At 40.6% G+C, this 21,648-nt stretch overlaps 1 protein-coding gene across 2 annotated transcripts in view; it reads right to left on the bottom strand.

Moving 5' to 3' along the window:
* JAML (junction adhesion molecule like) overlaps positions 1–20,954 on the bottom strand; it is a 33,566-nt gene extending 12,612 nt beyond the window's left edge. Inside the window, exons 1-5 of one of the 2 annotated variants that reach the window (XM_036862418.1) lie at positions 20,852–20,954; positions 9,913–9,975; positions 6,854–7,008; positions 4,982–5,207; positions 1,050–1,162 (exon numbers count right to left, since the gene is read on the bottom strand). In XM_036862418.1, the coding sequence (XP_036718313.1) occupies positions 1,050–1,162; positions 4,982–5,207; positions 6,854–7,008; positions 9,913–9,955 (537 nt within the window). In that variant the 5' untranslated portion in view covers positions 9,956–9,975; positions 20,852–20,954. Of the gene's footprint in view, positions 1–1,049; positions 1,163–4,981; positions 5,208–6,853; positions 7,341–7,497; positions 7,706–9,912; positions 9,976–20,851 lie in introns of those variants that run through there. The other variant, XM_036862419.1, reaches the window with a different exon arrangement.
* Positions 20,955–21,648: the final 694 nt, after the last annotated feature.

The raw sequence follows: 21,648 nt of genomic DNA, 5'->3' as shown, positions 1-21,648 counted from the left end.
TGTGCTCTAGAGCCCGTGAGCCACAACTACTGAGCCCACGAGCCACAACTACTGAAGCCCATGCGCCTAGAGCCCATGCTCGGCAACAAGAGAAGCCACCGTAATGAGAAGCCTGTGCACCACAACAAAGAGAGTAGCCCCCACTCGCTGCAACTAGAGAAAGCCCGCGCACAGCAACGAAGACCCAGCACAGCCAAATATAAATAAATAATTTTTTTTAAAAAAAGAATAAGAATGCAAAATGGTATAGATGATCTTATTTGCAAAGCAGAAATAGAGACACAGATGTAGAGAACAAACACATGGATACCAAGGGGGAAGGGGGGATGGGATGAACTGGGAGATTGGGATTGACATATATACACTATTGATACTATGCATAAAATAGATAACTAATGAGAACCTACTGTATAGCACGGGAACTCTACTCAATGCTCTGTAGTGACCTAAATGGGAAGGAAATCCCAAAAAAGGGGATATATGTATACATATAGCTGATTCACTTTGCTGTACAGTAGAAACTAACACAACATTGTAAAGCAACTATACTCCAATAAAAATTAATTAAAAATAAAAATTAAAAACATTGTTTTTAATTTTAAAAAAAGAATAAGAATGCAATTGTGCTTATGCCTAGCCCATTGCTTTCCTGGCTAGGCCACCAAAATCATCCCCCTTGCTATCCCATGGACTCTACAAAAAGGGGAAGGGAGAAGAGGAAGTGAACTAAAATGCAGTGGCCAAGTCATGTACAAATGCTTTACACCAGCTGTCTCCTGTATGCGTCTTGACAACCTGGAAAGCTGAGCAGTAGCAGCATCTACTTCTTCTTCTTCATCATCTTCATTAGAGTCATTTTTCCCAACTGGAATCTGAAATTGCCCAGCCAAGTGGCTGAGCTGAGAGGCCCAGCTTTGCCAAGCTCCAAAGCCCAAGCCCTCACGACACCACCACATGGCACCTGGTGCCTGGATTCTTGATCTCCCCGCTCTGTCCTGACAGCATCGGCCAGGGGCTTCTTATACACAGTGAGGGTTTCTCCTCCTTACCTTGGCGTGCTCTCCTGATGAGAACATCCAGTCTACCCTGGTCATGTGTTTCTCTTCTGTGCTGTGGAAAACACATCCCATCTGAGTCGAATCACCCACATGAGCCATGAGCTCTGGGGATAAAATGGTAAATCAAGTCAAACTCAAGGTATAATCTATAGAAGCCAAAGAACTTCTAGAAGAGATAATATTTAGCCAAAGATCCTCAACAGTAAAATCAATGTCACCACCAAATACTGCACGCTTTCCCTCCACAGATGATCCAGATTATTCTGTGTGGTCAAAGTACTCAGAGGCCTCTCACTCAAATCAACACAGTACCCCAAGGATAAGACAATACCCTCTAGCTACTGACATACATCAAGTCTGAAGGGTCCCACTGACTTCAGTAAACACTTTCTGGTTCTCTTTCATTCCTTTCTCCTTCTCCTTTTGTAGAACTTCTCCCACAAGCCCCAACTCCACTTCAAGCTTGTAATAAAGAAAGTACAGAAAACCTTGAAGCCCCCCACTTTCTGTTCACCAACTTAGATACCCACATCTGCTTAACATAAACAGGAAGTGGAAAGTTATATAACTCTCATTCTTATAAATAACCCACTGGCTCTCCTAGATGAAAAACTGAATCATGGGTAACTCTCTTCAACTTCTTTTATTCTTCTACAAGTTGTCTTAGGACTTGCTTAGGACAATTCTGGCTAGAGTACAGGTCACAGGACTGCTTGCTAATTAGGCCAAGACAACAGACAGTTTTCCTCTTGGCTTTTCTTTCTGTTTTAATCCCTGCCCCCACTTCCCCATCTGCTCCCCCTTCCCCTGCTCCTGGCTTTCCAACACATAGTCTCTGCCTCCTGCTTATTTGTATAAGCAGCTGACCCCATCATATGTGTACTGCTTTAGTCATTTCAAGAAGTCCCTGAAAAAGAAAACAATTAGAAAGATGCTTCTGATTTTTCAATAGTGCTCTATATAAATCGACCACAAAGTCAATTAAGAAAAGAAAGGCAGGATGATATTTAAGGGAGACACAAGCCTACGTCTTAACTGGACAGAGTTCCTTCAAAAGAGCATTAAGCAGAGCTCATAAAGGAACACAGTACATCAGCTAACCTCTTCATCCAAATTGTGTCCCTGGAGAACGTTAACTTCCCACCCAGGATGAAAGACGCACAATGGGAGGAAAGTAAAAGAAAATATTATGAACTCAAAACTCTATGGAGGGAATTATTTTGGAAGTAATAAAAATTCACTCCAAAGAATACCAGTAGGGAAGGAAACACCCTCTAAATCTATGAGTATATTAAGAATTGAACTCTATTTTTTAAATGCAATAATAAGAACTGAACATTCTGAGTTCCTTCAACACACCAGGCATGTGCTAGACACCTAGGATATCACCTAGTCATTACAATATTTTGAGATATGCACTATTACTCTCCCATTTCACAGAGGAAGGAAGTGAAAGAGCCCAGAGCTTCATGGCCAGTAAAAGGCAGAGCCAGCACTCAAACCCAGGACTGAGTGAAAACAAAGCCCACGCTTTCTCACTCCCTTTACTGTTACCACCTCACATTAAGTGGAAGGATGGCTGATTCTAGAGCAAAAGTACGGGAAGTTAATATTATTTTTATTTGTAAGAAAATTGTCTATACCACTGAAATTTTGTTTTCCAAATATTAGGAAGTTTCTCTAAATTAGGATTTAAAGCACTGTTAGGTGTGATTCCAAAACATGGGCTTTTAATTATTTCATTATATTCCCTCCCTTCTAGAATCATAGACCCTTATAAATTGAGAAGAGATTAGAATAGAATAAAAATAATAGAGTAATGAAGTTAGGCATCCAGAAGCCACCTAAAGCTCACATACTATACTACCTACCATGTGCACGAATCCCTTCAATAAGAATATTTTCTCTCCTTGAACAACATATTTTCCAAAATGTTAAACCAAACTCAAAACATTGTTCAAGCAATTCATCTGATATGAAAACTTTAGTTCAATTTTGAATCTTAAAAATGAAGATCATCTGACTGAAATTATATGCACAAGTTTGAATAAAAATTACTTTTTGTTGTCTTTATACTTTTCATTAACTATTATATAATATATCTATACAGTATAATTATATAATCTGTGAACACACACATTCAGATGCCTTAAAATCCTTTCACAGAATAAAATGGAAGCAAATTCCTAAGAAAGAAAGAAAGAAAGAAAGAAAGAAAGAAAGAAAGAAAGAAAGAAAGAAAGAAAGAAAGAAAGAAAGAAAGAAAGAAAGAAAAAAGAAAATTGTCTATAGTGTTTAAAATAAGAACTATGAATAAAAGAGTTGAAGTAGTAGAAACACAGAAAAATTACAAACTGAAGGGTAAACTTTGTGGAGGAAATCTAGATGAGTTTTCACTTGGAAGGAGATAGCCACCAGGCAAATGGTCAGGAGTTAGAGCTATTCCCACGCTGGCTGGAAAGGAGAAGTAAATACAAGTTGCTCCAGTGGCTACTGGGAAATATCTGACTACCCCTAAAATTGCTCTAGCCTGCTCCCATGGACTCAGTTCTTAAAACTGCCTCCTTTGGGCTCCTTCCCTCTGTGTCTCTTCTAAGCAGGAATAGGCACTCATTTTGTAGGACATGCTTGTAGTCCTCAGGCCCAGCATCAGAGAACAAAGTAGAAAGGGGGAACTCAAAGATAATCCTTGTGGGACACAGGCAGTTGGTTCATTTCTTCTTCCTGGAGAGCCATAGATTTAAAATCAAAAGAAAAATGCAATTGAAAAAAAGTAGGGAAAATTAGGAGAGAGGCCAGAGGCCACCTTCTACAATTCCTTCTACCATTCCATTTTTTAGAAGTCAGATTCAAGTGAGGGATGCTAATTTAAGAATTTCCTTCATTTGACAAATGTTTACTGAATGCTTACTCTATGCCAGGCATTGTGTCTAGGGCTGGTCATGGGACCAAGAATACAGATCCAGGTGAGCAGGGGAGACACAACTGAACAGGTGTGTTGAATATCACCAGAGAGGAGGACAGGGTGCTCCAAAGGAGCTCATTGAAAGAATGGACCTAAACTAGCTGGCAGGGAGAGGGGCGTCCAGATTCTAGTTCACTCACTAAACAGCAAGCTCTCCTGAGGCCAAAGACTGTTCCTTCTATCTCACACTTTTAAAGAATGTATCTAATTCTGTGGTTTTCAAACTTTTTAAAGCAGCAGAATTCTTTCTTCAAACAAAATCTTATCTGGCAGCCCAATGAATACAACAGGAAAAAGGAAAAGGACTTTGGTTGTAGTGGAGATGGAAGCCTGAGATCCTGCCCAACTAGATCCTCTATCAATCCCCTGCCCTGTTCTCACCCTTTGTGTGGCCCACCAGGTTCCTTGGACCTTGAGTGTTCTATAGAACATGTTTTTTAAAACCAACAATCTACTGCAGCCAGTTATAAATGGGAACATGAGGTCCTAGGAAGTTAGAGAGATCTGCTCATTTCTTTAATATCCCCCAGAACACCTAACATAGTTACCTACAAAATATGGACACAACATCAACGTGGATAACTGATGGGAAGCATCAGGGTATAGTGAAAAAAACATGGACTTTGTTGACAGAGGTACCAGGGTCCAAGTACTGGATATGCCATTTAATAAATATATGTCCTTAGGCAAGTCACTTAATCTCTCTAAGCCTCAGTTAACTCATCTGTAAAATGAAAAGGAGAATACAGTACTTCCTTCACAGCATTTTCATGAGGTTGAAACATGTTAAAGTAATAATAAAATAATGATCATCATTATTTTTATTTTATTGAGGACTCACTCCGTGGTAAGTACATAGCACAATGGCTGGCATTTGCTCAACAAAATCAGTTCGCTTCCCTCACTGCACACCAAATCTCTTGCCCCTTCGCCCTTCTCTGAGTAAGCATTTATGTACCTTTGGGTTCCTCTGGTAGTACATGCAGGACCACTGCTTTTTTGAACACCAGGCTCTCCATTTTGAAGCGGATTTCACAGGTATAGTTTCCCTGGTCAGCCTCTTCCACATTTTGCAGCAGGAGAGAACCGTCATGGTGTAAGATGTCCCCCACCAAGCGCACACGATTCTGGAAACGCCCCACAGGCACACTGATGTTGGCATAATAGAAGAGCACGTAATCATCCTGGAGGGCAATACAACGTCAGAGAAAATCTAAAGTCCATGGCACCAGACCCAGGAGTCTGGATTCAAAAGCCCCTGTTCTGTGGAGGCAGCGTAGTCATCATCACCACTGTGATCAAAAAGTGCTTGGTACCCAATTCATCATCATCATCATCATCATCATCACCATCATCACCATCATCATCATCACCATCACCATCATCACCATCATCATCATCATCACCATCATCATCATCACCATCATCATCATCATCATCATCACCATCATCACCATCATCACCATCATCACCATCATCATCATCATCATCATCATCACCATCATCACCATCATCATCATCATCACCATCATCATCACCATCATCATCACCATCATCATCATCATCAACATCATCAGCATCATCATCATCATCAACATCATCATCATCATCATCATCATCACCATCATCATGTGCCAGGCAATACGTTAACTTGCACAAGGCTCTGTGGCTCATTTTATACAAAGACAATTGGAGAAACAGGGTCAACACATTTCCATTTCTTACAGTTTAAGGTAAAATGTAACATCCACTCTGAAGATCACTCTGGGGATTCAAACTCACAACTTTTGAAAAGCATCTCCCATCTTCACCCTGTGTTCTGCCATGGCCCCCACAGTCGATGGCATCCAAATGTAATCCCACAGACTGGCTGTTGTGAGAATCCCCAGCATGTTGGCTGTTACCACTGTCCTTTCTGCCCTCCTCCAGGCAGCTTATCATAAGGCATGAGAAGGAGTCCTCAACAGAGAATTGTTTACAGACTGGGAGGGGGAGCCATGGGGAATTCTTATTTTCACTTAGACCATGGGTATTTCCCTCTTATAACGAAAAATAGTAATAAAAATTTGAGTGACAGTAGCATTATGGGGATAACATGCTCTGAGCTACAAAAGCAATATTTCATTTGCAAACACTGGGACTTTATTGTTCACAATATATTACTTAGGACATATTTCACAAATGATCCTGACATACAAGTATCTCCACAGAATCTCAGATGAGGCTTAATACACTGTTTCCTAATCCAAAGAACTCCCATGAAAGGCCTTCACTCAGCCATGCTGAATCTGCTAATGCCAACACTTTAAGCAGCCATGAAGGAGAAAGAGATGATTCCCCAGCCCATAAATGTGTCAGTGGAGTGCTGAAAGAATCTGCCTCCTCCCCAAAGAAAATATTACTGTGACACCGTTCCTGTGCCTAGGCCGTAACTCTTCTTGTCTAGACCAATGCGTTTTCACTCTTCCCACCCTCCCACCCACCTATGCTACTCTACAAATGGGAGAAATAGAGGAAAGGAACTAAAGAACTTTATGTGCATGTCTCCCATTAGCTTCTCAAGGTCCTGAAAAGTAAGCATTACCATTATTATAATCACCTTCATCTTCACAGATGGGGAAGTTGAATGTCAGAGAGTTTGAGTAATTTACCCAGCTGATTACACAGCCAAGAGGCCAGACTAGGAGGAGGCTCAGTTCTGGCAAGCTCCAGAGCCCAAGCTCCTGCAGCCCCATCTCATGGCACTGGATGACCTGATTCTCCCTCTCCCCACATTCTGACACCATTGGCCAGGGGCTTTTAATACACAGCAGTGTTTCCTCCTTCTTACCTTGAAGTGCTCTCCTGATGAGAATATCCAGTCTACCTTGGTCACAAGTTTCTCTTCTGTGCTCTGGAAAATACATCCCAACAGGGCTGAATCACCCACGTGGACTGTTAGCTCCACGGAGGAAACAATCAAGTCATTCAGGCCCAAGGAGTAACCTACAGAAGTCAAAAAGGCAAGAGGAGGCATCATTAAGACAAATACACTCAACAATAAAAATTAGTATTAATCTCCAAGTATATGCACCTTTCCACCCCAGATGACCCAACGTGGACAAAGTATTCAGAGGCCCTTCATTCAAACCAGCATGGCATTCCCAAGGGTAAGAGAAATACCCTGTAGTTCCCCCCACGTAGCTCAAGTCAGAGGGGTTCTACAATCTTCATGTTGTATAGATGCTAACTGGTCCTGTGCTCCTAGCCAGTCCCTTCCCCTTTTCTAGAATTCATCCCTGCAATCTCCTTTCTAAAGAAAGAAGAGAGGGAATTCCCTGGTGGTCCAGTGGTTAGGACTCTGCACTTTCACTGCCGAGGGAGCAGGTTCAATCCCTGGTCAGGGAACTAAGATCCTGCAAGCCGTGTGGCGTGGCCAGAAAAACAAAACAAAACAAAAACAAAAACAAAACAAGAAGAAAAAAGAAGAGAGACCCTGAAGTCTCTCCTTTCAGGTCATGAATTTAGACACCCATAAACAGGAAATGGGATGTCTCTGGCTCCTAGTTTCCCACCCATTCCCTAACTGAAAAGCCAGTTCACAGGTATTTTTGCTTCCCTCTGCTTTTCTCCTTCTTTAGTTCCTTTACAAAAGCTTATCTCTGAATGTGCTGGCTGACTCTGGCTGTAGTGTAGGTCCTTGTAATTAGGCCAGTACAGAGCACAGCTCTTCCCTTGAATTTCCTTTGTGTTTGCCTTCTCCACACCTCCCTCCTCCAGCTCTGCCCTCAGCCCTGGCTTTCCAGTCTCTAGGGTTAGCCCATGCGGTACCCCTCCACTATCTGTCCATTGCTCAAGTAATTTCTCTTTTCCCTTAAAGAAAAAACCATTCCTAAAGAGAAAACCATTACATGGATATTTCTGTTTTCAAAAGACATGCTCTATGCAAAGAGATAACCATAGCAAGAAAGACACGTTTAGATGCTGGCCAGTTCCTATCAAAGAAGAGCCAAGTGAACGAATTTGGGAATAAACAGAAAATGTGCCAACCTTTCCATCCAAGCTGTTGCCCCGAGTGAAGAGTGTTAACTTCCTGCCCACAGCAGGCAACACGCAGTGGGGAAGACGTGAAAGAAAACATGAACTCTCCACCCTCTGGAGGGAATTATTTTTTGAAAGAAATCAAAAGTACCCACAAAAGTGACCTGGAATTTTCCTGTAAGGAAGAACTGAGCAACTTTAAGTGTGGTTAAAGGTGTAAGAAGCTTATTTAATGTAATATGAAGAGCACTGTCTGTAGAATTAAATGAGTTTGCTAGAAAGCAAGAGCAGCAACCAAAGCAAAGAGAAACTTATACCTGATGGGTAACCTTTGTACAGAAATGGCTGAAGAAATTGAGACTTTCTACAGAGGAGGAAAACCTCTCCACCAAGAAGTACAATACCACCTGATGTCACCAGGCCACTCCACATGGGGTTGGATTGTTAAGTCTATGGATGGAAGGGCAAAAACCTGCAGGCTGCTTCACCCAGGAAATGTCTAAATAGCCTCTGAGATTTTTATAACCCTGATTCCATGGGGGAAAAAATTCTCTAATACATACCAGTTTCATGTGTGTGTGTCTGTCTGACTGCATGTTTGTGCACATGCTATGTTGCCTGGAATTAGAGCAAAGACAATTCTTTTGTGCACTTTGCTGAGTCACTGTGTAGGTCACCATGCAAAGTTTAAAAAACTAATAGTAAAGAGAAAAATAGAATAGATAAACAACAAGGTCCTACTGCATATTACAGGGAACTGTAGTCAATATCCTGTGATAAACCATAATGGAATATAAAAAAGAATGTATGTATATGTATAACTGAATCTCTTTGCTGTACAGCAGAAATTAACACAACATTGTAAATCAACCATACTTAACCATACTTTAAAAAGACAAAAAAATAGGGACTTCCCTGGTGGCACAGTGGTTAGGACTCCACGCTCCCAATGCAGGGGGCCCGGGTTCAATCCCTGGTCAGGGAACTAGATCCCACATGCATGCCACAACTAAGAGTTCACATGCCACAACTAAGGAGCCCGCCTGCCGCAACTAAGACCCAGAGCAACCAAATAATTTTTTTAAGTTTTATTTAAAAGAGAAAAAAATAAAAAGCTGTGAGAGCAAAGCATCTAATTAATTTATTCTTCCAACAGAGCTATACCCATGGGATAAAGAGAAGACAAGGGGACAAAAGGATGAAAAATGTAGAAAGAGATGGGATTAGCAAGAAGCAGCAGCCCTGAGCACTGTAGGAGCAGGAGACTCCAACCTGGTCTGATGACTCAGCCAGAGCAGGCTTTTTAAAAGTGGAGCTTAAGGAGAAACCGGAAGGATAAGGAAGGCTTAGGCAGGCTTGCTAGGGTGACGTGGGGAGAGAAGGTTCCAGGCAAAAGAAACCATCCAAAATTGGGAAAGAGCTCAGTGCATTTGAGGAACTGCAAGAAGACTAGCGTAGCTAAAGCATGAAAACAATTACAGGGATTCTGGGACTCCCTTTGGTGATTTCATTTCCTAATCTGAGACTAGCTGTGGTTTTAAAGATAACAATTTAAAGTGCAGGAATACCAGCGAGAACTTTCTTCGTATCCCATAAGAAGGTCCTAAAACACCCAGTCAGGACCCAAAGGCATTCTGTTTCTAATAGCAACAGAGGAATATTCAGCTTTCCAAGAAAAAGTCTCCTACCTGGCTTCTAAAACAGCTGTTGCAGCAAAACGGCTGTTTCAACAAAACTATGAAGTTCCAGGTTGGGGTTTCCATTTTCAACAAAGCAAGGGGAAATGAAAATATATAAAACTGGCTTCTGAACATGCATGAGACTTACAAGAAATCAAATACCCTCCTTGGTCCCTTGGCTTCTACTTACTGAGTAACACTGGCATCAGGATGAGTTTCAGTGGGTAAAACATGCTGCTCTCAATTTTTCAACCTTAAAAGAAAAAAAAAAGTCAGAAAATAGTGTCAAGAGAAGTTCATTAATTTAACAAATCAATGGTGAGTTCTTCTGTGAGTCAGCCTCTGTCTGAGGCACTGGGCTGCAGCATGGAGCAAGGAAGACAAGGTCCCGGCTCATGAGCAGCTTGCACATGGAGGGGAGATGGAGAGGGGAAAAAGCAGCAAATGAAAGAATAAGAAACAGCGGATGCTGGTAACTGCTATGATGAAACAAAACAGAGTGGTGTTTGGAGAGTCACTTGCGGGCTGCCTCAGACTGGCTATAAGGGAAGATTAGATGAAAGTTGCTTTTAAAGAGAAAAAAAGCAAACAATTCCAGGATAGCCTTGAGATGACACCCCTAGACAATCTACAACCTGAGAGTTTCACATAAACAAAAGATTACAAGATACTCAGCCTGAAATTTTTACCTATCTCTCCAACTAAATTAAAATGACTGCCTTTAAATATATAAAGAATGTTCTCGACATGTAAGAAAAGAGATACACAAATACAAGGAAATTTTTTAAACTCAGTTAAGGCATTCACCAAGTTCTATGACACAAAGAAGCCACATGAAAGGTCCACAGTGAGATTTTTTTTTCTATTTTTTTACTTTTTTAGGCAGGATAGCATGGATAGAATGAGAATTGGGTTGTGCATGGGCAAAAGTACTTTTTTTTTTTTTTTTAGAGATAACATACATATTTAATTTAATTTATTTATTTATTTATTTATGGCTGTGTTGGGTCTTCATTTCTGTGCGAGGGCTTTCTCTAGTTGTGGCAAGCGGGGGCCACTCTTCATCGCGGTGCGCGGGCCTCTCACTATCGCGGCCTCTATTGTTGCGGAGCACAGGCTCCAGACGTGCAGGCTCAGTAATTGTGGCTCACGGGCCCAGTTGCTCCGTGGCATGTGGGATCTTCCCAGACCAGGGCTCGAACCCGTGTCCCCTGCATTGGCAGGCAGATTCTCAACCACTGCACCACCAGGGAAGCCCCCAAAAGTACTTTTAAAACATCTATATTATCTCTGTGGTACTAATTTCACTGCATCCACCAGCTCCTGGGAAAGAATTCACTGTCTGCACAATGCCCTGTAATTTTCTTAACAAAACAGAAGAACCTTAACTCCAAGGAGTTACAATTCAACAAGCCTTGGGTTCCTACCTACTACTGTGGCTGGTCTCAGTCACGATCCCTGCACCCCTAACTTCTTGGAGTAATTCCACCTCAGAATCTGCTAGGAGGAAAGGTCTTCTTTGTGTATTAACATCATAGTATGCTACCCGGCTCTCCTGGAAGTCCAGCACGTATGGTGGCCGTTTTAATGCATAAAAAATGATTACCTAAGAGACTTTTTTTTTAATAATTTGTCTGTTTGATGTTTGCTGTTTTGTCTTTCTTTCTTTCTTTCTGGCTGCATTGGGTATTCGTTGCTGGGCACGGGCTTTCTCTAGTTGTGGCGAGCAGGGGCTACTCTTCGTTGCGGTGCGCAGGCTTCTTATTGCAGTGGCTTCTCTTGTTGCGGAGCACGGGCTCTAGGTGTGCAGACTTCAGTAGTTGTGGCGCACAGGCTCAGTAGTTGTGGTTTGTGAGCTCTAGAGCCCAGTAAGAGATTTCTTACCTGTATTCTAATCAACAAAATCCTCCATCTGGAAAATCAGGATCAAACTGTTTAAGGTGGCCTTACCTAAGTCTCACTTATGCAGAAAGTCCATTGACCTTGCTGAACCTCAGTTTCCTCGCCTATAACATGGGGATAACAACACAAGGATCAAATGTGATAATGCAGATAACAGTGCTTTGAAAAATAGAAAGCATTACCACATAAGATCCTATCTTTATAGCCTAAAAGTCAGATAGGAAACAGAGTTTGTAGCTTTAGAGGAGATTTTGGGTTCTGAGAATCTACCTTTACAAGAATGGCAAATGATGAATCAGAATGAACTGGAAACTTTTTAAGTTTCAGTTCTTGAATTCCATCACAACAATGTAGATAACAATTATACTGACTCAGATATACCAAAAGTCACATTAAATTTCCCCAAATATGAGTACTTCTAATGAAAATACAAGCTCTCTCTCAGGATAGCCACAACTTTATTCCTGCTGCATGACACATACCTTACCCTACGCATACATGGGTGAGCATGATAAAGGGCTTCCTTTATATCATAACTTTAATTCATCATATCTCGGACATCTAAGATCCCTGTTGTGTTCTGGATGAATTCTTCTCCAGGAAGTTGGTTGTGCTCCCTTCACTGCCCAGCAAACAGCTCTCATATATTCCCCAAAGCAGTGCGCCATTTGCATGGAGGAGTAATCATTGATTACAGTGTAGACTTATCTACACTCTCAGGGGCAGGACCATATGCGTCTCATTTATGAGTGTCCCATGCCCGTGTTACAGTATCGGTGAAGTGCCTGGCATATACTGGACAAGTGCTGATAGCTGCCAATACAACCATCAAACTGAAATCAACTTAGACATCATGCAAATGCACCACTCTATTCTAAGAGGAAACCGGTGACCCCAAAAAGACTCTGAATCTAGTCACCAAGCTCAAGACACACAGAGCCACACCCAAACCATTTTCAAACAAATTCTAAGAAATGTGCAAAAATCTGATAACTAGAAGATACCCATTTTCAGTCTTAAGTACTCAAGTGCACCACTAGAACTCTGTGTGAATGAATAGAGAAGCAATGATTTAACATAAAAAGCATTAAGTTTTTTAAAAATTCTCTTCCCAGATCAGACATTCCAGTAACTAATTCTTTGATATTTGGGAAACCACTCAGTCTCCCCAGGCCTCATTCTTAACATTAAAGGGTCAGACTTTTTCTCCCTAGTTAATATAGCACCACACTAGAAATCAGTAGTGGATACTCAATAAACTAGAGAAGGTTATATGCCAGGCACTGTCTGAGCACTCTGCACATTAACCAGTTTAATTCTCACAACCCCCTATGAGGTTTTACAAATGCGGAAACTGAGGCATGGTTTGGTGAAGTGACTTGCCTAATAACACAGAGCAAGTGGTGGGCCAGGATTCAAACCCAGGCATTCTGGATCAGAGCCTGTCTCCTTACTAGCCTGTACTGCTCTTCCATGTGTGTGAAAGTAATCAATGTTTTACAGCAAAGCTTCCCTGAACTTCATTTACCAAAACAAGATTAATCTGCTCCCCCTGACTGAATGCTCTTCCCACCCCCTTCCCCTAGTTAACTCCTGTTCATCTTTCAGATCTCAAATTAAATGTAATTTCCTCAGGGAAACCTCTCCTGAACCACCCTTCCCAGGGCAGACCCTAGCGACATGTTTTAATAGTACCATTTCTCTTTCCTTTAGGGCATTTGTCACAACTTCTAATTATCTATTTACTTATGTGCTTGTTTGATTAAAGTCTTGCTCTCCACCCTCACCCCCATGAGGCCAAGAGCTGTGGCTATGGGCCAGTGCATCTCCAACACCAGCGCAGAGTAAGACCCAGAGTGGGAGCCCAGGGACCACTCATCAGATGAATTAATAACACCTAACCAGGCCAAGAACACTAGTCAAATTTCAAGTTTCCTAGTTAGTTGGCAAATATTCAGAAATTCCTACCATATAATACAGATAGATATTACACACATATATATATAGTTCAGAATTTTATTATTCAGATATATAATTCAGAATATATATATATGAATCTCAGTCTCTAAAAATCTAACCAAAGCATTCAGATGCACCTTCAGCACCTTGATAGACTCCAATTGAATCCTCAACTTAGCCTGCTTCCTTTCCCAGATCCTGACTTATTTCTTCACCAGCATGTTCTTGAGATAATTCTGCATAGTAAGTTATCTCACATGTTGGCCAAATGTTTGAACCTGAGCTTATGGCTCTTTCACAATATAACTCTTGGCAAATACCTTCTATCACTCCTGGGGAGTTGTAAGTATCAGGACCCCCTTTCCTATTATTAACAGTGTAGGGGAATTGTTGTCCTTGGCACAATTATAACAGAAAAAAAAATCTTCAGAAAAGAGACTCATGACAATGAGGCTACAACACAGGATGTGGAAATGACCCCCAAATATTACAAGACAAAATAAGGGAGAGGCACTCTCTCTCAGTCAAAGCGTTTGCCCCTAGTGAGAACAAGCAACCACTGAGCACACAGACAACCTCACTGCCCTCCCTCACTCAGGCAGCTGCTCTACCTGCAATGTTAAGTCCCCTCAATTTACACATCACTGTGTACCTCCAGGCTTTTGGATGTTTTTAGGTATAGAGTCCACATAACCACTCTGAGGCATGAACCTCTTAAAATGCATCCTCGTTTTTCCTTCCAAGACCATTTAATACAGACTGGTAGGTTACATGGCTTCTTATAATACAGTCTCAGTTACATCGGTCAACCCTGTACTTGAAGGGGACCTTGAGAGTCATTACTCCTGCTCTCTCCTTTAGAATGGGTTCTATCTAAACCATCCTACTTCATCTTTCCTGAGATCAGGGCTATGCAGAGGGTGTGGTAAGTATGGACAACAGCCTAGCTCTCTAGGGAGGTTTAAATTCCTGACTTCTTGAGGTTAAATATTGGCCTGTCTAGGACTGGGAGAAGAGAAACAGTGCAGGAAGAGTTCTGCCATGAGTCCAAGGACAGCTAGTCACAGCTCTACCCAAAGCCACAGGCAACTTAAAAGCTAAAGCCTTGAAGAAGGAGTAGGAACCATTTAAAGATGCGTAGAGCAGGTGATAAACTAAGATGTGATGTGAGAAAACATGGAAGAAGGAGGAAGCACCACAGTTGAGTCTGAGAGTGTTCTGCTGACTAAGGACAAAGCTGATGTGAGTTCATTTTGAGATTTGAGTGAAGATCGTAGTGTAAGGTGGTTGCTGAACTCAAGCTGTGTTAACCTGCCTGACTGCCCTGCTTTATTGTTTGTAACTAGAGCCGTGTGGCTGACAGAGTCTTTGTGCTCTAATCGGGTGTCAGGCCTGTGCCTCTGAGGTGAGAGAGCCGAGTTCAGGACATTGGTCCACCAGAGACCTCCCGGCTCCACGTAATATCAAACGGCGAAAGCTCCCCCAGAGATCTCCATCTCAACTCTAAGACCCAGCTCCACTCAACGACCAGCAAGCTATAGTGCTGGACACCCTATGCCAAACAACTAGCAAGACAGGAACACAACCCCACCCATTATCAGAGAGGCTGCCTAAAATCATAATAAGGTCACAGACACCCCAAAAGACACCACCGGATGCAGTCTTGCCCACCAGAAAGACAAGATCCTGCCTCATCCACCAGAACACAGGCACCAGTCCCCTCCACCAGGAGGCCTACACAACCCACTGAACCAACCTTACCCACTGGGGGAAGACAACAAAAACAACAGGAACTACGAACCTGCAGCCTGGGAAAAGGAGACCCCAAACACAGTAAGCTAAGCAAATTGAGAAGACAGAGGAACACACAGCAGATGAAGGAGCAAGGTAAAAACCCACCAGACCAAACAAATGAAGAGGAAAGAGGCAGTCTACCTGAAAAAGAATTCAGAGTAATGATAATAAAGATGATCCAAAATCTTGGAAATAGGATGGAGAAAATATAAGAAACAGTTAATAAGGACCTAGAAGAACTAAAGAGCAAACAAACAATGATGAACAACACAAGAAATGAAATTAAAAATTTTCTAGAAGGAATCAATAGCAGAATAACTGAGGCAGAAGAACGGATAAGTGACCTGGAAGATAAAATAGTGGAAATAACTACTGCAGAGCAGAATAAAGAAAAAAGAATGAAAAGAATTGAGGACAGTTTCAGAGACCTCTGGGACAACATTAAATGCACCAACATTCAAATTATAGGAGTCCCAGAAGAAGAAGAGAAAAAGAAAGGGACTGAGAAAATATTTGAAGAGATTATAGTTGAAAACTTCCCTAATATGGGAAAGGAAATAGTCAACCAAGTCCAGGAAGTGCAGAGAGTCCCATACAGGATAAATCCAAGGAGAAACATGACAAGACACATATTAATCAAACTATCAAAAATTAAATACAAAGAAAAAATATTAAAAGCAGCAAGGGAAAAACAACAAATAACAAACAAGGGAATCCCCATAAGGTTAACAGCTGATCTTTCAGCAGAAACTCTGCAAGCCAGAAGGGAGTGGCAGGACATATTTAAAGTGATAAAAGGGAAAAACCTACACCCAAGAGTACTCTAACCAGCAAGGATCTCATTCAGATTCGATGGAGAAATTAAAATCTTTACAGACAAGCAAAAGCTAAGAGAATTCAGCACCACCAAACCAGCTCCACAACAAATGCTAAAGGAACTACTCTAGGCAGGAAACACAAGATAAGGAAAAGACCTACAATAACAAACCCAAAACAATTAAGAAAATGGTAATAGGAACATACATATCGATAATTACCTTAAATGTAAATGGATTAAATGCTCCAACCAAAAGACATAGACTGGCTGAATGGATACAAAAACAAGACCCGTATATATGCTGTCTACAAGAGACCCACTTCAGACCTAGGGACACATACAGACTGAAAGTGAGGGGATGGAAAAAGATATTCCATGCAAATGGAAGTCAAAAGAAAGCTGGAGTAGCAATTCTCATATGAGACAAAATAGTCTTTAAAATAAAGACTATTACAAGGGACAAAGAAGGACACTACATAATGATCAAGGGATCAATCCAAGAAGAAGATATAACAATTATAAATATTTATGCACCTAACATAGGAGCACCTCAATACTTAAGGCAAATGCTAACAGCCATAAAAGGGGAAATTGACAGTAACACAATCATAGGAGGGGACTTTAACACCCCACTTTCACCAATGGACAGATCATCCAAAATGAAAATAAATAAGGAAACACAAGCTTTAAATGATACATTAAACAAGATGGACTTAATTGATATTTATAGGCCATTCCATCCAAAAACAACAGAATACACTTTCTTCTCAAGTGCTCATGGAACATTCTCCAGGATAGATCATATCTTGGGTCACAAATCAAGCCTTGGTAAATTTAAGAAAATTGAAATTGTATCAAGTATCTTTTCTGACCACAATGTTATGAGACTAGATATCAATTACAGGAAAAAATCTGTAAAAAATACAAACGCATGGAGGCTAAGCAATACACTACTAAATAACCAAGAGATCACTGAAGAAATCAAAGGGGAAATCAAAAAATACCTAGAAACAAATGACAATGAAAACACAATAACCCAAAACCTTTGGGATGCGAAAAAGCAGTTCTAAGAGGAAAGTTTATAGCAATACAATCCTACCTCAAGAAACAAGAAACATCTCAAATAAACAACCTAGCCTTACACCTAAAGCAATTAGAGAAAGAACAAAAAAACCCAAAGTTAGCAGAAGGAAAGAAATCATAAAGATCAGATCAGAAATAAATGAAAAAGAAATGAAGGAAACAATAGCTAAGATCAATAAAACTAAAAGCTGGTTCTTTGAGAAGGTAAACAAAATTGATAAACACTAGCCAGATTCATCAAGAAAAAAAGGAAGAAGACTCAAATCAATAGAATTAGAAATGAAAAAGGAGAACTAACAACTGACACTGCAGAAATACAAAGGATCATGAGAGATTACTACAAGCAACTATATGCCAATAAAATCGACAACCTGGAAGAAATGGACAAATTCGTAGAGAGGTACAACCTTCTGAGACTGAACCAGGAAGAAATAGAAAATATAAACAGACCAATCACAAGTAATGAAATTGAAACTTTGATTAAATATCTTCCAACAAACTAAAGCCCAGGACCAGATGGCTTCACAGGCGAATTCTATCAAACATTTAGAGAAGAGCTAACACCTATCCTTCTCAAACTCTTCCAAAATATAGCAGAGGGAGGAACACTCCTAAACTCATTCTACGAGGCCACCATCACCCTGATACCAAAGCCAGACAAAGACGTCACAAAGAAAGAAAACTACAGGCCAATATCACTGATGAACATAGATGCAAAAATCCTCAACAAAATACTAGCAAACAGAATCCAACAGTACATTAAAAGGATCATACACCATGATCAAGTGGGGTTTATCCCAGGAATGCAAGGATTCTTCAATATATGCAAATCAATCATGTGATAAGCCATATTAACAAACTGAAGGAGAAAAACCATATGATCATCTCAATAAATGCAGAAAAAGCTTTTGACAAAATTCAACACCCATTTATGATAAAAACCTGCCAGAAAGTAGGCATAGAGGTAACTTACCTCAACATAATAAAGGCCATATATGACAAACCCACAGCCAACATCGTTCTCAATGGTGAAAAACTGAAACCATTTCCTCTAAGATCAGGAACAAGACAAGGATGTCCACTCTCACCACTATTATTCAACATAGTTTTGGAAGTTTTAGCCACAGCGATCAGAGAAGTAAAAGAAATAAAAGGAATCCAAATCAGAAAAGAAGAAGTAAACCTGCCACTGTTTGCAGATGACATGATACTATATATAGAGAATCCTAAAGATGCCACCAGAAAACTACTAGAGCTAATCAATGAATTTGGTGACGTAGCAGGATACAAAATTAATGCACAGAAATCTCTTGCATCCCTATACACTAATGACAAAAAATCTGAAAGAGAAATTAAGGAAACACTACCATTTACCACTGCAACAAAAAGAATAAAATACCTAGGAATAAACCTACCTAAGGAGACAAAACACCTGTATGCAGAAAACTATAAGACACTGCTGAAAGAAATTAAAGATGATACCAACAGATGGAGAGATATACCACGCTCTTGGATTGGAAGAATCAACATTGTGAAAACGACTGTACTACCCAAAGCAATCTACAGATTCAGTGCAATCCCTATCAAACTACCACTGGCTTTTTTCACAGAACTAGAACAAAAAATTTCACAATTTGTATGGAAACACAAAAGACCCCGAATAGCTAAAGCAATCTTGAGAAAGAAAAATGGAGCTGGAGGAATCAGGCTCCCAGACTTCAGACTATACTACAAAGCTACAGTAATCAAGACAGTACGGTACTGGCACAAAAAACAGAAATATAGATCAATGGAACAGGATAGAAAGCCCAGAGATAAACCCACACACATATGGTCACCTTATTTTTGATAAAGGAGGCAAGAATATACAATGGAGAAAAGACAGCCTCTTCAATAAGTGGTGCTGGGAAAACTGGACAGCTACATGTAAAAGAATGAAATTAGAACACTCCCTAACACCATACACAAAAATAAACTCAAAATGGACTAAAGACCTAAATGTAAGACCAGACACTATAAAACTCTTAGAGAAAAACATAGGCAGAACACTCTATGACATAAATCACAGCAAGATCCTTTTTGATCTACCTACTAGAGAATGGAAATAAAAACAAAAATAAACAAATGGGACCTGATGAAACTTAAAAGCTTTTTCACAGCAAAACCATAAACAAGACAAAAAGACAACTGTCAGAATGGGAGAAAATATTTGCAAATGAAGCAACTGACAAAGGATTAATCTCCAAAATTTACAAGCAGCTCATGCAGCTCAATAGCAAAAAAACAAACAACCCAATCCAAAAATGGGCAGAAGACCTAAATAGACATTTCTCCAAAGAATATATACAGATTGCCAACAGACACATGAAAGAATGCTCAACATCATTAATCATTAGAGAAATGCAAATCAAAACTACAATGAGGTATCACCTCACACCCGTCAGAATGGCCATCATCAAAAAATCTGCAAACAATAAATGCTGGAGAGGGTGTGGAGAAAAGAGAGCCCTCTTGCACTGTTGGTGGGAATGTAAACTGATACAGCCACTATGGAGAACAGTATGGAGGGTCCTTAAAAAACTAAAAATAGAACTACCATATGACCCAGCAATCCCACTCCTGGGCATATATCCTGAGAAAACCAAAATTCAAAAAGAGACATGTACCACAATGTTCACTGCAACTCTATTTACAATAGCCAGGACATGGAAGCCACCTAAGTGTCCATCGACAGATGAATGGATAAAGATGTGGCACATATATACAATGGAATATTACTCAGCCATAAAAAGAAATGAAATTGAGTTATTTGTAGTGAGGTGGATGGACCTAGAGTCTGTCATACAGACTGAAGTAAGTCAGAAAGAGAAAAACAAATACTGTATGCTAACACATATATATGGAATCTAAAAAAAAAAAAAATTGTTCTGAAGAACCTAGGACCAGGACAGGAATAAAGACGCAGATGTAGAGAATGGACTTGAGGACACGGGGAGGGGGAAGGGTAAGCTGGGACAAAGTGAGAGAGTGGCATGGACATATATACACTACCAAATGTGAAACAGATAGCTAGTGGGAAGCAGTCGCATAGCACAGGGAGATCAGCTCGGTGCTTTGTGACCACCTAGAGGGGTGGGATAGGGAGGATGGGAGGGAGACACAAGAGGGAGGAGATATGGGGATATATGTATATGTATAGCTGATTCACTTTGTTATAAAGCAGAAACTAATGCACCATTGTAAAGCAATTATACTCCAATAAAGATATTAAAAAAAAAAAAGCTAAAGCCTTATCACCATCATCATCATTATCATTATCATTTACTCTTTTATTAAGAGCAAACCTTACTCCTTTTTTCTCTGAGCGTCTTAACACAAGTTACTCTACATTACAGAAAGGAAACGTGTCCCCATTAGACTACCTTATGGCAGTCCTCCTGCAGAAATTGACAGCTCTGCGATTGTGGCCTCACAATCCAAAAGGATTGCCATTAAATGAATACTTTTAGAACCAGCCTTCTTCCGAGTGAGAAAGTTCAAGTCACTGTTTAAGAAATACAAAGAAACTGCTTACCCAAGATGAGGAATGCCAGGAGAAGCAATGCACTGAGCTCTCCCACCACTGCAGTTGCCAAGTCCGACTGAAGACACTTCTGCCTTCACAGAAGGTCAGGCTCAGAGCAAACCAAATGCGTGCATTCTGAGTTGGCTGCAGAGACACAAACAGGAACCTTTAAATCAAGGTTCTTGTTTCAGTCATCTGGCCTATTACCCACTTTTTATTTACACTTTCATTCTAAGATGAGGTAATAAACTCACCTTACTGAGGAGAGCCTCATGTTCCAGACCTCTGCAGGTGTCATCTCCCCTTCTAGATTACAAACTCTCCGAGGGTGGGATCTCAAATGGTCCCAGGCAAACATGCTGAGAAAGAAATCAGCCTCTTGCAAACAAAATAAATTTAAGATTAACACAAAACATTCTGCTCTGTATCTAAAATATAGCAACCTTTCATTATTTTTCTCTCAACACAGAGGGGCAATATAGCCAATCACTCAATCCCTGCTTCCAAAGATATGCCTGTCCAGTCCTCCAACTCACCACCTAGGCATGTCAGTTTCCCCTGACCATGTGATATCAGCATTTCTAGAATACAAGAAGCATTTTATCCCCCCCAGAGAATCCCGTGGGTGACTAGATAAAAACTCAAAGCTTCTTCACGTTGAGGTATCTTTTGCTTTTAAGTTGCCACTTCAAAATAAGTGTTCTCAGTGTACACGCCTTCAACCTTGCCTGCACTGGCTTGACTTAAACATGGGCATACTTGTTTTTTGGACCTTGTCCTGTATCATTTGAAAAGTTGTTGAATGC

The sequence above is a fragment of the Balaenoptera musculus genome, chromosome 8 (assembly GCF_009873245.2).
Source record: "Balaenoptera musculus isolate JJ_BM4_2016_0621 chromosome 8, mBalMus1.pri.v3, whole genome shotgun sequence".
In the NCBI taxonomy this organism is placed as follows: Eukaryota; Metazoa; Chordata; class Mammalia; order Artiodactyla; family Balaenopteridae; genus Balaenoptera; species Balaenoptera musculus.
The sequence above is the reverse complement of the archived record's forward strand: the minus strand, read 5'-3'. Positions and strand labels throughout refer to the sequence as shown.